The 17,195-nt window shown below is 43.1% G+C and overlaps 1 protein-coding gene across 1 annotated transcript in view; it reads left to right on the top strand.

The window, feature by feature from the left end:
- Positions 1 to 15,745, top strand: part of Prmt3 (protein arginine methyltransferase 3) — an 89,012-nt gene extending 73,267 nt beyond the window's left edge. Inside the window, exons 14-16 of the mRNA XM_032893541.1 lie at positions 4,162 to 4,212; positions 4,396 to 4,483; positions 14,844 to 15,745. Of these exons, the coding sequence (XP_032749432.1) occupies positions 4,162 to 4,212; positions 4,396 to 4,483; positions 14,844 to 14,953 (249 nt within the window). The 3' untranslated portion in view covers positions 14,954 to 15,745. The remainder of the gene's footprint in view (positions 1 to 4,161; positions 4,213 to 4,395; positions 4,484 to 14,843) is intronic.
- Positions 15,746 to 17,195: the final 1,450 nt, after the last annotated feature.

Raw genomic sequence — 17,195 nt, 5'->3', positions numbered from 1 at the left:
CCCTCACTGTTCATGGTGGGGTAGGAAGATTAGCTTCATCTTTGATTTTTTTTTTTTTAAGTTAAATTCATAGACAGCTGGGGTTCCGGAGAGTTCTAAGGTATGCTGTACTTTCAGATCCCTCTTTAGACGAGCATTCTGACAGCGATGCAGCTGTCATTGCATCACTGCAGCAGGTGATTGATTGACAGTCTGCTTTTATAAAAAGCAGAGTTAGAGAAATGGTTTTCTTTGTGATTTCTTTTTTTTTTTTTTAAATGCACCTTTGATATGAAAAAGTCCGTGTCAGCTATACTTTCTTCTCCTTCTTTCTGCTCTCTCTTCATTGGAAAAATGTAATTGTGGTGGTGTTAACTGGGGGAGAGGTGACTCTTTCAGGTCAGTCCCTTTTTTTCTACATAGGAAACTGTCTTTGATTGGTCTAGCCTTTGAGGAGAGCTGAAGCACAAAGGTGGTGGTTGAAGTATAGGTCTGTGTAATGTTAAGGTAAAAGGAATAATATTCACATTTACCTATTTCCTATAACTGATGCTTCTTTTAGAAATGTCAATACAGACAAATAGAGCAAACACGAATAGCACAAAGTTGTCACCTGCCACCCTGGGTGAGCATCTTCACAGGTGCATTGTGGTCACACATTGGGTGTGCCTGCCACCTAGTCGTATGTTCTGATTGTTTCTCCAGTCAGTAGTCACCTAACAAAAACATTTCTCTGCCCACACACTGAACATCAATCTGAGGTTTCCACCAATCTTCCCATTGTAGACACTACCTAGATATCTTGTGATTTAATTTCTGAACTACTGTATTTGGCTTAGTGCGGATTCCACATGTTAAGGTCTCCGTCTGAATAGCCCCACGTCTCCGTCTGAATAGCCCCACGTTTCAGAGATCATTCTCCTGTGCCTTTGATGCTAGACTGCAGCTCTACCATCCTCAGCAGTTTGGTTTTCCCAGTCTTGTGTTAGACACAGAGAGAGTGGGTGGAAAGGCCGCAGCCCCCGAGCTGCCTTTGTCACACAGGTAGTGTGAGTTGTTCTCCCAGTACATAGACGTATCCACCAGCCTCCTACTTAGGGGTTTTTAATGCAGATTTTGTTGTTGATTAATCTTAAACTACCAGTACTGAACTCAGCCCCTGGCCCTCTCTCCCTTCCCAGGAGAAGATTGTACCTGGTCATTTTCCTTCTTTTCTAAATAAACCAGCTTTAAAAACAAACAACAACAAAAACCATTTGATTTTTTTTTATCAGCTTTTAAATCTCTATCTCTTTTGATGAATCCTTAATGTACAAAGGACAATGACTTAGTCAGTTATCCTAACTATGTAAGGCTAGCTGTGTTCAAGAGTCAGGGTGCTGTGGTAAATATTAAAAAGTGCTTAACCTTTTATCCTGTGCTAGCACCGGCACCCGTGGGGCCACATGGCACTGTGGGGTATCCTTATCAGCGGCTCCATGCTGCCCCCAAGTACTCTCTGACCGAGGTGGTCCAGGGGCCATTCCAGTGTGGCACCTAGCCACTCTGGTCCCTGGAGTAAGTTCCAGCACCCATGGGGCCATATGAACTAACCATAATTTATCTCTGATTAGTATCTCTCCCAGCGGCTCTCTGCTAGTCGCGAACTTTCTGGTTCCAGCTAGCCAGTAAAATCAGGCTCTAGAAGTCCAGCACGGCCTGTCTTTTCGAAGCGTCCTGCCATGGACTCTGCTCACAGTCCCGGAATCCAGCCCCTGGTAGTTAAGGTATAAACTACCAACTACCCAGTGAAATCAGGACTCAGTGAACTGTAATTTATCAGTCAGATTTATATGTTAAATTCTCAATTCACAATCCATCCACACAATCGCTAAAGATAGAAACTGCCCACCTAGATAAGATAAATTGACCTATAGAACTCCATCCCTTAAGAAATATAACAACTTGTATCTATGCAGGGATGCATGGCGAGGATTGTTTACATCTGGCTCCATGTAAGTGCCATGGGCCCCACGGGTGCTGGCACTAGAGAGAGAGTGCAAGATCCCCCCCCTCACTCCAGCAGAGCCACGTGGCCCTAAGGGTACCAGCGATAGCTTGGAACAAAAGGTTAGGCATTTTTTAATATTTACGACAACAGGGAACTAAAAATGTTTGAGAAGTATATAAAATGGAACTGGGTGAGAATTCTAGAAATCCTAGCCATCCTCTTAAGCAGACTGCAGTCTGCTAGGACAGAGTGTGATCAGCATGGTAAGTGGTGGACTCAAGTTATACCTGCTCATCGCCACCCTGCTGATCTTTATTGGATTCTGTGGACCAGGCACCAGGATCTAGTAGTGAACAAGGCAAGTGTCCAGGAATACATTTATTAAAGCAGTTAGCTATATTCATGAAGGAACCATAGGTATTTGAGACACAGGGATTTGTTATAGAAGCTCATTGTTGTCTCATGGTTCTCTAGGCTAGTCTGTGCTCTGTGATTCTGTTTGGCAGAAGTTTCAGCAGCATTTCCGTCCCTTCTTAGTGTCTAAAATATAATGAACTTGAAGGTCAAGTATTGGATTTGCTTTGGACTCAGTGTGAATTAGCCCTCAAAGATCAATAAAATTCCACATTCTTTACAAAAGCAACAGAGCACACAAATTGGCCTGGTGGTGATTATTTTCAATAATCAATGTCCTGTTTTTAGCACTTTGTAAGTTTAATTTAATGCCAGTTTTAAAAACAGATTAAGTCCACCTAATCCATTATGAAGGAAACTAGAATAGTAGCATTTAAGTTTTAAAGAAGCAGAGGTGGAATTTGGCTGCAGAGATGTCCCGGTGGTTAATAGCATGTGCTGGTCTTGCCAGGGTTTGGTTCCCAGCAGTTACACATAGCAGCTCACAATACCCTGTAACTCCAGCTGAGGGGATCTGTGCCCTCTTCTGGTTCCCACAGACATCAGGCATAGCTACTGAAATGACTGAGGTAAGGCCATCCTGGTCTGACTCCATTTGGTGTTTGCTTAGGCAGTTCTCAGCCCTCTACCTCCTGCCCTCTACAGTCACGTCTGCCTTGGCAGCACATTTGAGGTTTTCATGGCCTTGAGTGTGGTCCAGATGTATTAACCAAAAATGTTGGCAAAGTCTGTCTAAAACTACTATCCTGTGCAGAAATGAATGCCTCAGTTACTCTTACCCTCACTGAACGTTGATGTATCTGGATGGGTTTGCCTTTAGAAATGCTGTATTCCTGAGTTTAGGCACCATGAGACTTTTCAAAGGCTCAAGCCCACCTTGGCCTGACCATCAATAAAAAAGACTGAAAACTTTCAAGTGGCTTAATCAGCATGGTTGTCAATAATTATCTCATGTAAATCATTACCACATGGTCCCCATACATACATGCAATCCTACATACATATAAAACAAACAAATCTTTTTTCAAAGGCGAATATATATTTATCCAAATCTGTTAAGTTTTTTTCTAGAGACTTTCTTGTGTTGTCCCAGTAAGTCTTAGAGTTAATTTTAATGTTTTTCTTCATATATAAAAGGATATTTTCATAACATGGTTTTATTTGAGTAATGTAATCACATTGTGTTCATTATAGTTTTAAAAAATAGTTAACATTTTAAAATTGTACCTAATAATCCCATCACAAAACTATTGTAATTTGCTTTAAAGCTGGGTGAACTAGATGAGAAAAAGTTTCATGACAGAGCAGTTCTACTGTAAACCAAACCAAACCGTAGATCAGGTTTCTGTGAGTCACAGTGTGGTCCAGATTCTGACTGCTGCTTCTGGCCTTTCCCAGCTTGCCCTCCTGCAGCTGTGTAAAGTCTGAAGCAAGCTGGAGGGTGCAAGATGGCTGCCTTGCTGTCTGCCAGCATTTCATGCTGGCCAGGCCTCTGTTCCTAGCCTCTCACCTTGTACAGTCTGGCATGAGCATTTCTCTGATAAGAAGCCATTTATCGATTGTTTGATTAGCCTTATTACACTGTTCTATGGAGAAAAGCCAATTATATTTTTTATTTTACTTACAACATCTTTTTCTGGAAAACTAGTGACAAGTTTGTGCAGTGTCTGCTCTGAGATAGTTTCTAGTTTTTCAAGTCTTAGACGACTGAGTAGTTAATGACTACATCAAGTAATTACTGTAATGATCAATTATACTGTTTTTTTTTTACATTGCAGGCGGTTGCTGGGTACTTTGATATATATTTTGAGAAGAACTGTCACAACAGGGTAAGTATCATGAGTTATTCATAAGGATTAATTATACAGAGTCCTGTGTTTGATTTGTGCCCCAAGGTGTTTGCATTTTGCTGTTGTAAGCAATTGCGGCTTGTATTTGATGTAGTAGATTAATGTACCATGACATTAAGAATCATATATGTCATCAGATCCTTCTGAACTTCACCAATGCAGGTTGTATTCTCTACTGGCCCCCAGAGCACCAAAACACACTGGAAACAGACAATATTTCTTCTGGAAAAGCCTTTTCCCGTTAAAGCAGGTAAGAAAGCAGGCACAGGCAAAACATTGCCTTCATTCTGGGGAAACGGTGGTCACTCACATGTCTGCTTACTTAGAACATAGCAGATGCTGAGGTTAGAGGTCTCAGAGCTACCCCCTGCATGTGTGTAAAGTATCCTAGTATTCGATTCCAAACATACCTTAAGCGCTAGAAAGATAGCTCAGCTGTCAGTAGCACTTGCTACTCTTTAAGTGAACCCAATTTTATATTCTGGCATCCATATCTGGTGGCTCACAATTATCTTTAACTCCAACACCAACATTCTCTTTTGACCTTTGCAGACACCCTAAGGTCTAATTTTTACTTTTTAAAATAGAGTATTTATATACCTTAAAACTAATTCATAAAAATAAGATTTATTTTATTTTATGTGTATGTGATATTTTGTCTGGATATATGTATGTGGGCTACATATGTACATATGCCAGTGGAGATAGGAAGAGGCCGTTGGAGCCCCTGGAAGTGGAGTTACAGATATGTGTGCTGGGACCAGGGCCTCTGCAAGAACATCAAGTGCGCTTAGCTGCCGAGCTGTCTTTTCAGCCTCCAGGAAATGTTTCTCTAGTCGATAACTAGTCAGTGATGACATGCATAACTAAGAGAAAATGGTTATTTCCTTAGTGACTAACCCACTGCTGCAATTAATGTGTGAGACTCACTCAGGAGGTACTGTACTTAAGGCAACTTCATATGGAGGAAAGGAAAGGAAGCATCTATGCGGAAGCCTGTGGTCGTCTCTGTGTGCTGTGGCTTCTTCAGCTTTTCCACTTATTTTTATGTAACTACTCACACCTTTAAACCTCACATAAATGTGGGGTATTGGAGGAATCTTTTTTTTTTTTAAAGATTTAGGCGTCTGATCTCATTACAGATGGTTGTGAGCCACCATGTAGTTACTGGGATTTGAACTCAGGACCTTTGGAAGAGCAGTCAGTGCTCTTAACCACTGAGCCATCTCTCTAGCCCTGGAGGAATCTTTTATACACTCAGTTTCTCGTGTGTGTGTGTGTGTGTGTGTGTGTGTGTGTGTGTGTGTGTGTGTGTGTGTGTGTGTGTGGTTTTTTTTAATGTTTATATGCACATTACATACCTGACACACGTTTTGTTTTGAGACAAGGTCTCACTCTGCAACTCAGGCTGGCCTCAAGCTCAGAGTAGTCCTCCTGTCTCAGCTCTCTGCATGCTGGCTGCTCTAGCTCTTCCTGCACACAGCTGCCATACTTACTGCCCTTTTCTCTGCCATCATTCAGCTTGTTTTTCTGTGACCATGTGCTGAGGGACTGTTGAGAACACATCCAGGAAAGGTGGGGGAGGGACATCCAGACTTGAATGTCCAACAGGTGGGTGAGTTCTGTTGTGTAGATGGGAAGTGGCTTCTCAGAGATACTTAATGCTACTTTTAAAACTGAGGAATCTGTGTCCCAGTGTCAGGATTTGATGAAGCGAGTGGTGGCTGCATATTACCATTATGCTAATGCTAAACTCTGTCTCCTTCCACTTCTTGGCTTTGCTTTCACTGTTGCTGCATAATGGGGTGCAGATGAGGCTGTTAGGGGAAAGCTGTGCACCCTGCCGGCACCTCTCACTCAGGTTTCAGTGCAATCTGTGGGAATGAGACTTTGATGGTGTCATTTTCTCTGAAGAAAGCTGACGCATAGCACTGCTGAACCGAGACTAACACAGACCAGGCCCTGGAAGCAGCTTAGCGGTCATGTTTGGAGCTCATGTTAGCCCTGCATGGGAACTTGAAGGTATATTGTTGTAGCCAGCTTGCCATCCTGGCACAGGACTTTATCAGTGGGCCTGCACATCATATCATTTACACTCGATGGACAGAGAAGACAGCCTTTAGGCTTGCTCCTTCAAATTCTCTCTTCTAATTGCAATGCAACACTTGATAACTGGTAAGAGTTTGAAATTCTGCTTCCTCTTCCAGTAATCCCTAAGCTGACTGCCCCATGCTTTACCTCTGGGCTTTTCCTAGTGTCATGAAGCAGGAATGCGATGCTAAGGCTGTCTTATAGCCCCACCAACTTAACCCTTTCTTGTCCCCTACTGTGGTAATAAATAGAAGGTAGAACTTCGTAGTAGGGTAGAGGTCTAAAGAGGACAAGCAAATGAAACAAGAACTACATTCTGCGTAGAAGGCTATGGGAGAGCATGTAGGATGGGTGTACAAGGGCAGACAGGCAGACAGACAGACAGACAGACAGACAGACCAGAGCACTGCAGTTTACCATGGCCATAGAAGTTCTCAGAGGTCATAGACTTCTGTCAGTCAGAGTGCTGCCTATATGAGCAGTATTCAGTAGGGACTCAAGAAGGACCATCCCTTTGTGGTGGGAATGTGATATCCAAGCATGCAGCTAACACAGCTTCGAAATGAGACTCACATGGGACTGAACTGCAGGAAGCACCGTGAGGGGATGATGAAACGTGACACTAAGTCCTCAATAGCTGGTGTTTGTTCATACGCCAAATGCAGAAAAAAATGAACTTATAAAGACCCAGAAATGACAGGATTAACAGAGACGCACATTGAGATAGGTCTGTTTTCTTTGAGAAGACACCTCACTGTGGAGGTGGAGACAGAGGTGTCTTAGTGGAAGGCTGTGGATTAGTAGCAGGACTGGTCATTAAACTTGACGGTCAATGAAAGTGCTCTAAAGGTGAGCTGGGTATTGGCAAATGCCTAAGGCAGATATAGATAGATAGATAGATAGATAGATAGATAGATAGATAGATAGATAGATAGATAGATAGAAGTCTGATAGATGTAGGTGAATGATAAATGCCAACACAAGGGGAAGCCCATTTAGCAAACGTTGAGCTTCTCACTATGTAGGGAAGTTCTAAGTGCTCTGTCTTCAGTGTAATAGCAGGAGTCCTGGGGAGAAGCACTGAGAAGTAGGGCAGAAAATAGTTAGGACAGAATTGCGAAGTCTTTTACACTTGATAATAACCAGAACACACAGACTAAAGACTATTAAAACCTAAGATAAACACAAACATAAAACAAATAGCATGATCAACAGATAAAAAACCTTCATAAGCCAGATTCCAAGCATAGAGAGGACGAAGAAAGAAAAGCCTCAGGTTCACATCAGAAAGCTGACAGGATGGCTTAGTGGGGACGGGCGCTTCCTGCCAAGCTTGACAGTCTAAATTCAGTCCCTGGGTCCCACATGGTAGAAGGGGAGAATCAACTCACTGTTCTTGATCTGCACATGTGCACAAACACAGGTGAGCACCACACATAGTGATAGACATGTGTGCCTGCATACACACATTAGATACATACATACAAACATACATACATACATACATACATACATACATACATACATACGTACATAGGTACATAGGTGGGTGATGGATGGATGGATGGAGTTTTAAAAAGAAAAAAAAAATGTGTGAGACCTGTACATTTAGAACTACAGGTCAGTATTGAGAGAAATTAAATCCTAAATGATGGAGAGGTGCGCTGTGTGGTTGGTGCTTTCTCTGCACTATACACAAAGACTTAGCACACTCAGTGGATTGTAGATGCAACCAGGTTTTTTGTTTTGTTTTGTTTTGTTTTGTTTTGTTTTGTTTTTTTCCCCCGGAGCTGAGGACCAAACCCAGGGCCTTGCGCTTGCTAGGCAAACGCTCTACCACTGAGCCAAATCCCCAACCTGCAACCAGTTTTTTAACAGAAGCTTCTGTCGCATTTTATTTGTTTGTGTATATTGGTGCACACATAGCCCAGTGCTCATGTCGAAGTCAAAGGATCTGGGGAGTTGTTCTCTCAGTCCACAATGTTGACCCCAGGGTTGGTGGCAATGCTTTTCCCTCCTGCACCATAGCCAGTCAGTCCTAGAGATGTAAATGTAAAAGTCTTAAACGGTAAAACACGATCAACAGATCATCTTTTGAGACTTGTGGAGTGGCAGACTTATGAAAGGGAATGTTAGCAAGATTGAACTGTATATGCCATCAAAATTTTAAACTCCTCATTGGTCTGTTTCGTCCAGATAAAATTCAGATTTCTTCCCAAAACCATTTGTTAAGAAATCATATCCTTCCTTTCCAGCACCACCCTTTCAAGACCCCCAGATTAACTCATGCTCCAGCTACATTTTCTGGTTCTGGGGCCTTGTGATACTTAAGGAACAAACCCAAGCCTTTAGAAATGCTCTACCATGAGCTATGTCTCGGCAGCTCTTAGGCTGGTCATTTCTTAGCTCACTGTCCTATCTTCTTAAGAACTCTCTTGGATTTATTTCAGATACTCTTCTACATATACAGCTCTTGTGGCTTCTCTGTGTGAGTTCCACTTCAGCTCTGCTCGCTTTTGAGTCTTACTGGGTGTCCTCAGTTAATGACTCCCTACTCTGTTCTCCGGGTCAACCTGTGCACAGATCTGCTGCCACATCCCCTCACACTGTACTGAGTTCTCATGGCGCGAGTCCTTAGCCTCTTGTTTTTATATGTCAGTGTTTGTCACATCAGTATTTCTGTGCTGAGGGAGTATAGTAAGAGAAGAATTCTTCAGTCCCTTAGGGTGGAGGGTAGCACCATGTCAAGGTGCTTGACTCAGGGCTGCATGGCCATTTTGCCAGCTCCAGTGTGCTTGGGATTCTTACTGCGTTGCTGAAGTTGAGCAGGTTGTTTGGATTTTATCTTGTGTGGCTGAAAATAATTTCTCTGTGTGTGATTTTATGTTCAATACATGGCATGGTTTTTAGGTAAAGTTAGAGCCAAGAGTCTATTTAGGAAAATTTAAAATATATGAATTTTGGTATCCATGATATAACATGCAAGATTTTTGTTTGATTGAAGCAGGGACTCAAGTACCCTCCAATCTGCCTTGAACTCAGAGACTACCTGAGGATGACTTTGAATTTCTGACCTTTTGTCTCCTCCTGAGTGCTGAGATTACAGGTGTACACCATCATACCATCAAGTAATGTGTTGTAAGCATAGCCATGTAGTTATTCTGCCTAGACTGTTTCTGTGTGCATATGTCTGTGTGTCTGTGCTTATATCTTCAACGATGGCCAGTGATGTTGGCAAACTAGATTTATTCCATGTGAGGATAGGCTGAATACTTAGAAAGCAGGAAGATGACTGGACCTGGTGGTTTACAGTAGGGAGGGAGGGGCAGGTAGATCTCTGAGTTCAAAGCCAGCCTGGTCTACATAGAGAGGTCCAGGCTAGTCAGGACTAGACAGAGAGACCCTGCATCCAATTTTAAAAGAAAGAGAGAAAGAGAGAGAGAGAGAGAGAGAAAGAAAGAAAGAAAGAAAGAAAGAAAGAAAGAAAGAAAGAAAGAAAGAAAGAAAAGAAAAGAAAAGAGAAAAGAAAGAGAGAGAAGGGAAGGGACAGAGGAAGAGGGGAAGGAAAGGAAAGGAAGGAAGGAAGGAAAAGAAAAGAGAAAGGAAGGAAGGAAAGGAAGGGGAAAAAAAGGGAAAGAAAAGTGTGACTAAAGAATTTCTCCAACTTGGGCTGTAGAGATGGCTCAATGGTCAAGAGCACTGACTACTCTTCCAAAGGTACTCAGTTCAATTCCCAGCAACCACATGGTGGTTCACAACCATCTGTAATGAGATCTGATGCCCTCCTCTGGTGTGTCTGAAGACAGCTACAGTGTACTCACATAAAATAAATAAATCTTAAAAAAATAAAAAAATTTCTCTCCAACTAAGAAGTATGAAATAAGAATTCATTCAGAATCCATTTAACTAAGGAACAAACATCCACTAGGTTTTTGTTTGTTTTATTTACAAACTAGTTCTAAAAATAATTACAAATAGCTTGGTGGGAAGCCTGCCTCCCAGATGGAGGGTTTAGTTGGAGAAGACTTCCTTTCAATGTGTAGTGTTTCTTCACTCTGAAAATAGTGCACAGTTTTGTTAACACAGCTTACACAACAACTGTGTGTTAAGAATCCCGATCTGTTTCATGTTTTAAAAATATGCTTGTGGGGGTTGGGGATTTAGCTCAGTGGTAGAGCGCTTGCCTAGCATGCGCAAGGCCCTGAGTTCGGTCCCCAGCTCCGAAAAAAAGAAAAAAAAAAAATATGCTTGTGATCAGGCTGTTTCTTCATACACACAGTGAGCTTGCTCAGGCTCTTACACACGCGCACGCGCGCGCGCACACACACACACACACACACACACACACACACACACACACACACAGAGTGAGCTTGCTGTGCAGTCCTAGCAGCGTCAGTCATATATCTGCCTGACACTGACTAATTACTCTTATCTCGCCCACGGTGCCAGCCACTGCTCTGGCACTTTAGTTAGGCTTGGACAGTTGAAGGGGCTCAGCGGTATGAATTATGTGTTTACCGCTGTGACCCTTCCCACTATTTAATTAACTTCAGTATGTGCATTTTGCACCCTAATCTTTGAAATTACTGCTATGGAAGAGAGATCTTTTGTTTTATCTTCAAACATGAGAGCAGCAGCCATGTCTGCTTCTTATCTCAGGCACTTCATGTTTAATGTTCCTACCAGTGTTGTGAGTTCTTGTTATTATTTGAAACTGTTTGTTTCAAATAAAGCCAGTTATTCTAACAATTCTATTGGGTGCATAATTTTATCTGTACCTTTTTTTAATTGGCTTTATGTCTTTGAGACAGTCTCAATCTCTATGGTCCGGTATCTCCTGCCTAAGCCTTCTGAGTGCTGGGATTATGGCTGGGTCACAGCAGCGCTCCGAGTCTGTATATATCATTGCATTTGTCTGGTTAGTAATGGCATTTCATCTCTTACTGGAATTTGTATCTTGTGAGACCTTAGGTCTTTGAGACAGTCTCACTATGCATCCCTGCCTGGCTGGATCAGACTGGCCTTGAACTTGCCATCCTCCTGCCCATGCCTTTGCCCCTTAAGTTCTTAACAAGAGGCAGGTGCTACCACAGCCTGCCTGCCCATTTGCTTGGTTTTTAGGTGAGTAATTTCTTGTAAGAATTGTTTGTGTAAATGGAAACAAGTTCTTTGTCAGATTGCTAATATCTTCATCCCAGTTCCTGCCTTGTCTTTCCAAATAGAAAATTTTAATGAATTTTAGCATGTCAGTTCCTGATAGCATGTGCTTTGCGTACCAATCTTAAAACTTGAGCTGATTCTGACAAGGATATTGTGTTTCTTCTGGAACATTCACTCTCCACACTTAGGTCTGTAATCTATTTTGCGTTCTTTTAAGAGTTAGTAATTCATCTTTCAGTTGTTCCATCTTCATTTCTTGACAGAACTGTCCATTTCCCATTTAATTACCTTGGCTCCTTTGTCAAAAATTAATGGGCCATATGCATACAGGCGTCTTTCCCAGCACACACTTTGTTCTTTTGATCTATGTGTCTGTCCTTAAGCCAGGAGACAGCGTCTTTATAAAATGTTGGGTCCTCTTACTTGTTCAGATTCTCTTTACAGATAAATCTTAAAGGCATCTGCATTTCTGCTCTCAAACTCCACTGGGTGTGGGCAGGCTGCATTGAGTCTGTAGATCCATCCGTGGGGAGAATGCGGTCCACACAGTGCTGAGTCCATCCCCGAGCACCTCCTCATTCATTTTGATCTGTAGCAGTGTTTCATTGTTTTACATAAATACATAGTATAAGTTCCATTTTCTATCTACCACGTACCAAAACAAGCCTGTTTACCATGAAGTGGTGTTACCTTCTCAGTTTCAGAATCAATAAATGATAAATTGTTTTATTGGTATTAAAAACAGTTTAAAACTACAAAAGTAGTTTTTTTAGTTGGTAGAGTGTCTGTCCTGCAAGCTTGAGGACCAGAGTTCAAATCCCCAGTACCTAAGTGAAAAGCCAGCTGTGATAGCGCGTATACTCATAATTCCAAAGAGGCAGAGACAGGCTGGTCCTGGCCACTCACTGGCCAGCCAATCTAGCCCAGTATACCGAGGAGCTCCAGGTATAATGGGGAACTCCCCAACTCAGAGAAATAATAAAGATGCACCGGAAGGGATGGGGCATTCATTCTTTTATTCCCAACATAGGGTGGGGTTGGGGGCAGAAGCAGGTGGATCTCTATGGCCTCAAGGCCACCTAAAGCTACATAGTGAGGCCTTGTCTCAGAGAACAAAAGTAAAGTTAAGTGGGCCTGGCCACTGATGGCTTCTGGGAGAAGGACAGTTAGTTTGCTTTCTTACTTCTAGTAAATAGGCCATACTCCATATAAGACCACACACATCTAAAGATAAATAAACCACACAAATTGGACTTGGTGGTTTTTTGTTTTGTTTTTGTTGTTGTTGTTGTTGTTTGTTTTGGTTTTTTTGTTTGTTTGTTTGTTTTAGAAAAGGAAGAATAAGAAAAAGAAAGGCTGGACATTGTAGAACAATGCCTTTAGTCCCAGTGCTCAGAAAGCAAAACTAGTGGATCTCTTTGAGTTCAAGGCCAACCCAGTTTTCATAATGAGTTCTAGGAGCCTGTCTCAAAAAGAACAATAGCAACATCAGAAGGTCACACAGTTGGGTGTGAAGGGAAGGGGGAATGGGTCTGAGAGGAGCTGGGGGAATTGGGGTATATGATTAAAACATATTGTGTGACACTCCTAAAGGACTAAGAAACATTTAAACAAAACAGTTTCAATGGGGAGCAGTCGAGGAAGACACCCAACGTTGGCCTCTGGTCTCCTTACACACAAGTACGTTTTCAAGAGGTACATATAAACCAACAGCATTATTATACATTTTAAATTACAATTTCTCTTAGATTTAGTGAGGATAGTAATGCCTTTATTTCTTCCTAGGTTAATGTCACAACAGATAATTTGCTATAATTATGCAGTTGTGTCATTTAGATATAAACGCTATTGCAGAAAGATGTGACTGGGTAGTGGAACTGAGGGTTTCCTGTCCACATTAGTATATTTAGCCATAGCAACTGTTCTGAGATAGATGTGAGGTATTGCTCTACAGCAGAGGAGCACAGCCTTGAGAAGCAAATGACCTCATTTATTAATGCTGGTTCTTGGGTCTGGGTAGGCGCTCAGTGGGAAAGCACTGGCCTAGCAGTGCAAAGCTGTAGGGTTAGTCTCAGCACCAGAAAAACACAACAGCAAAAACCTGTTGTCCCGCTGACTAGAGTGTGGCCCTGGAGACAGGACTGACCTCTCTGAATGTCATCCAAAAAGGAGGGCCAGTGCTTTCTTCACAGCTGTATTGTAGCTGTTAAGGGAAAGAGAACCTGTGAACACCTTTCGATAGCCTAGTGCAGAGCACAAGCGAAGTGGACATTCCCATCAGTTATGTACCAGTGATCAACCCGTGCTGGGCGGAGTGTCTGGAACCAGAAGGAGGACTAGGAGTCACGGTAATTCCTGTCGTTTTGAGCACGCCAACTTATGTCATTTTCTTAATGAAATAGAGAAAAGGCCGCTGTGCTGGCTCACGCCTCGGAGGCCAGCCTCAGCTGCATAGTGAGTTCCAGGTTGGCCCTGGGCTATAGAGTGAGACCCTGTCTCAAATGATAGCAATCACAACGTAGAGGAAGTATTAGGTGTCAGAGCCACGGGCACACATTAACTTACACACCAACATGTAGGTCTCTTCTAGGTTTTGCAGAATGGATTGAGCCCTGGCCACACTGGTTCTTCCTTTGGTCTGAGTCTTGCCTAACTGCAAAGACACATGGAATATATGAGTAATGAAACCATCATATCCCAACAAGTGCTCTGTTTATTTTATCTTGTATTGGGTGGGGAGTAGATGGTACACGGCTTTTTTTTTTTTTTTTTTTTTTTTTTTTTTTTTTTGGAGCTGGGGACCCGAACCCAGGGCCTTTGCTAGGCAAGCGCTCACCACTGAAACTAAATCCCCAACCCCACGGCTTTCGTTTTTAATGAGGCATATATTCAGTGTTCAGACAGTTACACACACACACACACACACACACACACACACACACACACACACAGAGACAGAGAGAGACAGAGACATTCTTCCCTACATCCTACATCCTGGGTCAGTCCATGTTGAGGCTGTGCATGGATCCATGATGTGATCTTATCAAAGCAGGGGAGCTGAGGCTGTCACTGTCACCTTACTTTGCTGCTTCGGTAACTCCACAGAGATTGTACACTAAACAGGCATGTAGACATTTCTTCCGGTCTTCAGGAAAGCCCAGCTCTGCCCTGCTGCAGGTGTCAGTGGACAGACCTGTTGGGTATTCACGGTGCACCTCTGAGGGTCTTCTTGTTTACAGTGGCAGGACACTGAAGGCCAGCAGCCATGTCTTGTGCCCCCGTGATCACAGAAAGAGAACCACTGGGTATGTGTTCCACTAGCCTGTTTTCATCAAATGCTGTGCCTTTCTTTGTAGGTGAAGCCTTAAAAGGAAAGATCACAGTTCACAAGAACAAGAAGGATCCTCGTTCCCTCATTGTGACCTTGACCTTGAACAGTTCAACTCAGACTTACAGTCTCCAGTGACAGTCATGGTCTCCAGCTGCCACAAAGTCTGAAGCACACCCAACTGTCTGTCTTTAAAGCGGGATAAGGCAGTCAGCGGGAGGGGCAGGCTCCACGGGGCTGTAGCATGGCTGCTCCTGGTCCTGCAGCTACTGGGTAGTAAGCCCAAATAAAGCAGACAGCTCAGTGGAGGCCTGTGCCCTCCTTCCTCCTACTGCTTCTGCTCCTAGAGATCCTAGTCACAGAAGCCTGCTTGGCCAGATTAGCTGAAGAGACTTCCTCTCCTGCTAGACTGAGAGTCATTTGAATTGGCTTACTTTTGGAACAGTAATAGTCCTGGTTTTTAAATTATATATATGTTTCTTACTATAAATTTTGTTTTTAATAATGAGCAACACAGCAGTGTTTCACTGTAGATTTCCTTTCTAGAGGAACAGTTTTTAGTTACACTCTTTGCTGCAATATCAGGATATCTTAAGACTAGGGAGCCAGTGGACGGGACACAGCAGCGGCTCTCACACATCCTGTTTGCAGAGGCTGTGCTGTGGTCCTCTCCACTCACCTGCAGCTCAGCTGTACCCCTCAGTGTTCTCCAGCCATAGCCTAGCATTGTGGGGAAGTCTAACTTCAGTGCACAGCCTAGGTGTGACAGACTACTCTTCAGGCTGGCATAGAGGTATCTAAAATGCTGCCTTTACAGACCAGGTTTGTGCCAAGGCCATGTATCCATCTGCTAGTACTGTAAAATCATGATATTCAGGTTGAAAAAATGAAAAATATCCAATAAAATGTGTAACTATTAAAATAGTAAAAGTTTCTTCATCACATTGAGTGTTTTCATGAAGTTGTGGCATTAACAAGTCAAGAAAATTATGGCTTCAGCAGGCCAGTCGTTTTTGCCCAAACTGGACGTCAGTAGGAGATCAGGCTAGCTCTGAGGTAGGTAGATTCCCATTCAGCTGCAGATCTCAATGTGGGCATAGTCTTTCCTAGCCCTTCATGGAGATGCAGGCTTATGTTAATAGCGTTCAGGCCAGTGCCTCAGTAAGTGGATGGAGGTGACAGTGTTGGCTCCTTCCAACACAAGAGTGGAATGAAGATGACAGCAGCAAAGAACTGTACTCAGTGGAGGCGGATAACCCACCAGATTTCCTATTTTGTTTTACAGTATTGGAATTCAACCCTGAGCCTCACACATGATAGGAAAACAGCACTGAGCTATGCCCCAGCCCCCCCCCCTTTTTCCTTTCAGTGAACAAACGTTCTCTGCTATTTAAAAAAGTATTTCTCAAGTGTTAAACCCCTTGACAAGCATGGTGGTGCACCCCTTTCATCCCAGCACTCAGGAGGCAGAGGCAGGCGGATCCCGGTGATTTGAGGCCAGCCTGTTACATAGTGAGACATTGGCTTCAGGCTGGGGTTCTTGTGGCAAAAGATAGGGAAGGGGAAAGGGATTTTATCAGGGGGCAGCATGAGGAGTTTATGGTAATTGTCCCTTAGGGTGGATAAGTGTATAAGATTAGTCTCAGGGCCCATGGTAATTGTCCCTTAGGGTGGATATGTGTATAAGATTAGTCTCAGGGCCCATCTTCCTCCCGGAAGAAGTGTAACAGAACTGCTCAGAGCTTTGAGCCAGAGAAATAGAGAGACATGTCAGTCATCCAGCACCATCATGGAGCCCAGCCTAAGTCATTTGTAAAGGCTGAACGTATAGCTCACAGAGTTCATCTGTACTTGCTGTCCTCTTGGAAGGAGACCAGTGTGGTGAGAAGCACAGTCAAGGAGCAATTCGTACTCAGTGCATCCTGTCTGGATGCCCAGGCTTTCGGCTGTAAAGTCTTCATCTGAACTGCACACAGTGGCTCTTGCTTCCCCATGTCGGAGTTTGGTGATCACTCACAGAGCTAACAACAGTACTTCCCAGCCCCCATCTACAGAAGGCTCCCAGCGCCTTGCCTGCTGCAGAGTTTGTCCTGGGCTTCCAGGTTTCTGAGAGTAACAGGTTAACTTAATGATAGGATTCAGGGACCATGTTTTCTCAGTTGAGACAAAATCTGGGTGAAGTAAATTGAGGTAAGGTTTATAATCTGTGTAGAAAAGCTACTTAGGAAAGGAATAAATGTATTTTTAGTGGCAGCCATGAGAGAACAGCTCCTCCTAGGACTCATGACTGTCACGGCAGAGAAGGCAGGCACAGCAGGACAGAGGTTACAAGGACTTTACTTTTTAAAATCGAAAACATCGAGCGAATGAAGCAACTGGA

Source organism: Rattus rattus, chromosome 2 (assembly GCF_011064425.1).
Source record: "Rattus rattus isolate New Zealand chromosome 2, Rrattus_CSIRO_v1, whole genome shotgun sequence".
Taxonomy (NCBI): Eukaryota; Metazoa; Chordata; class Mammalia; order Rodentia; family Muridae; genus Rattus; species Rattus rattus.
The sequence above is the reverse complement of the archived record's forward strand: the minus strand, read 5'-3'. Positions and strand labels throughout refer to the sequence as shown.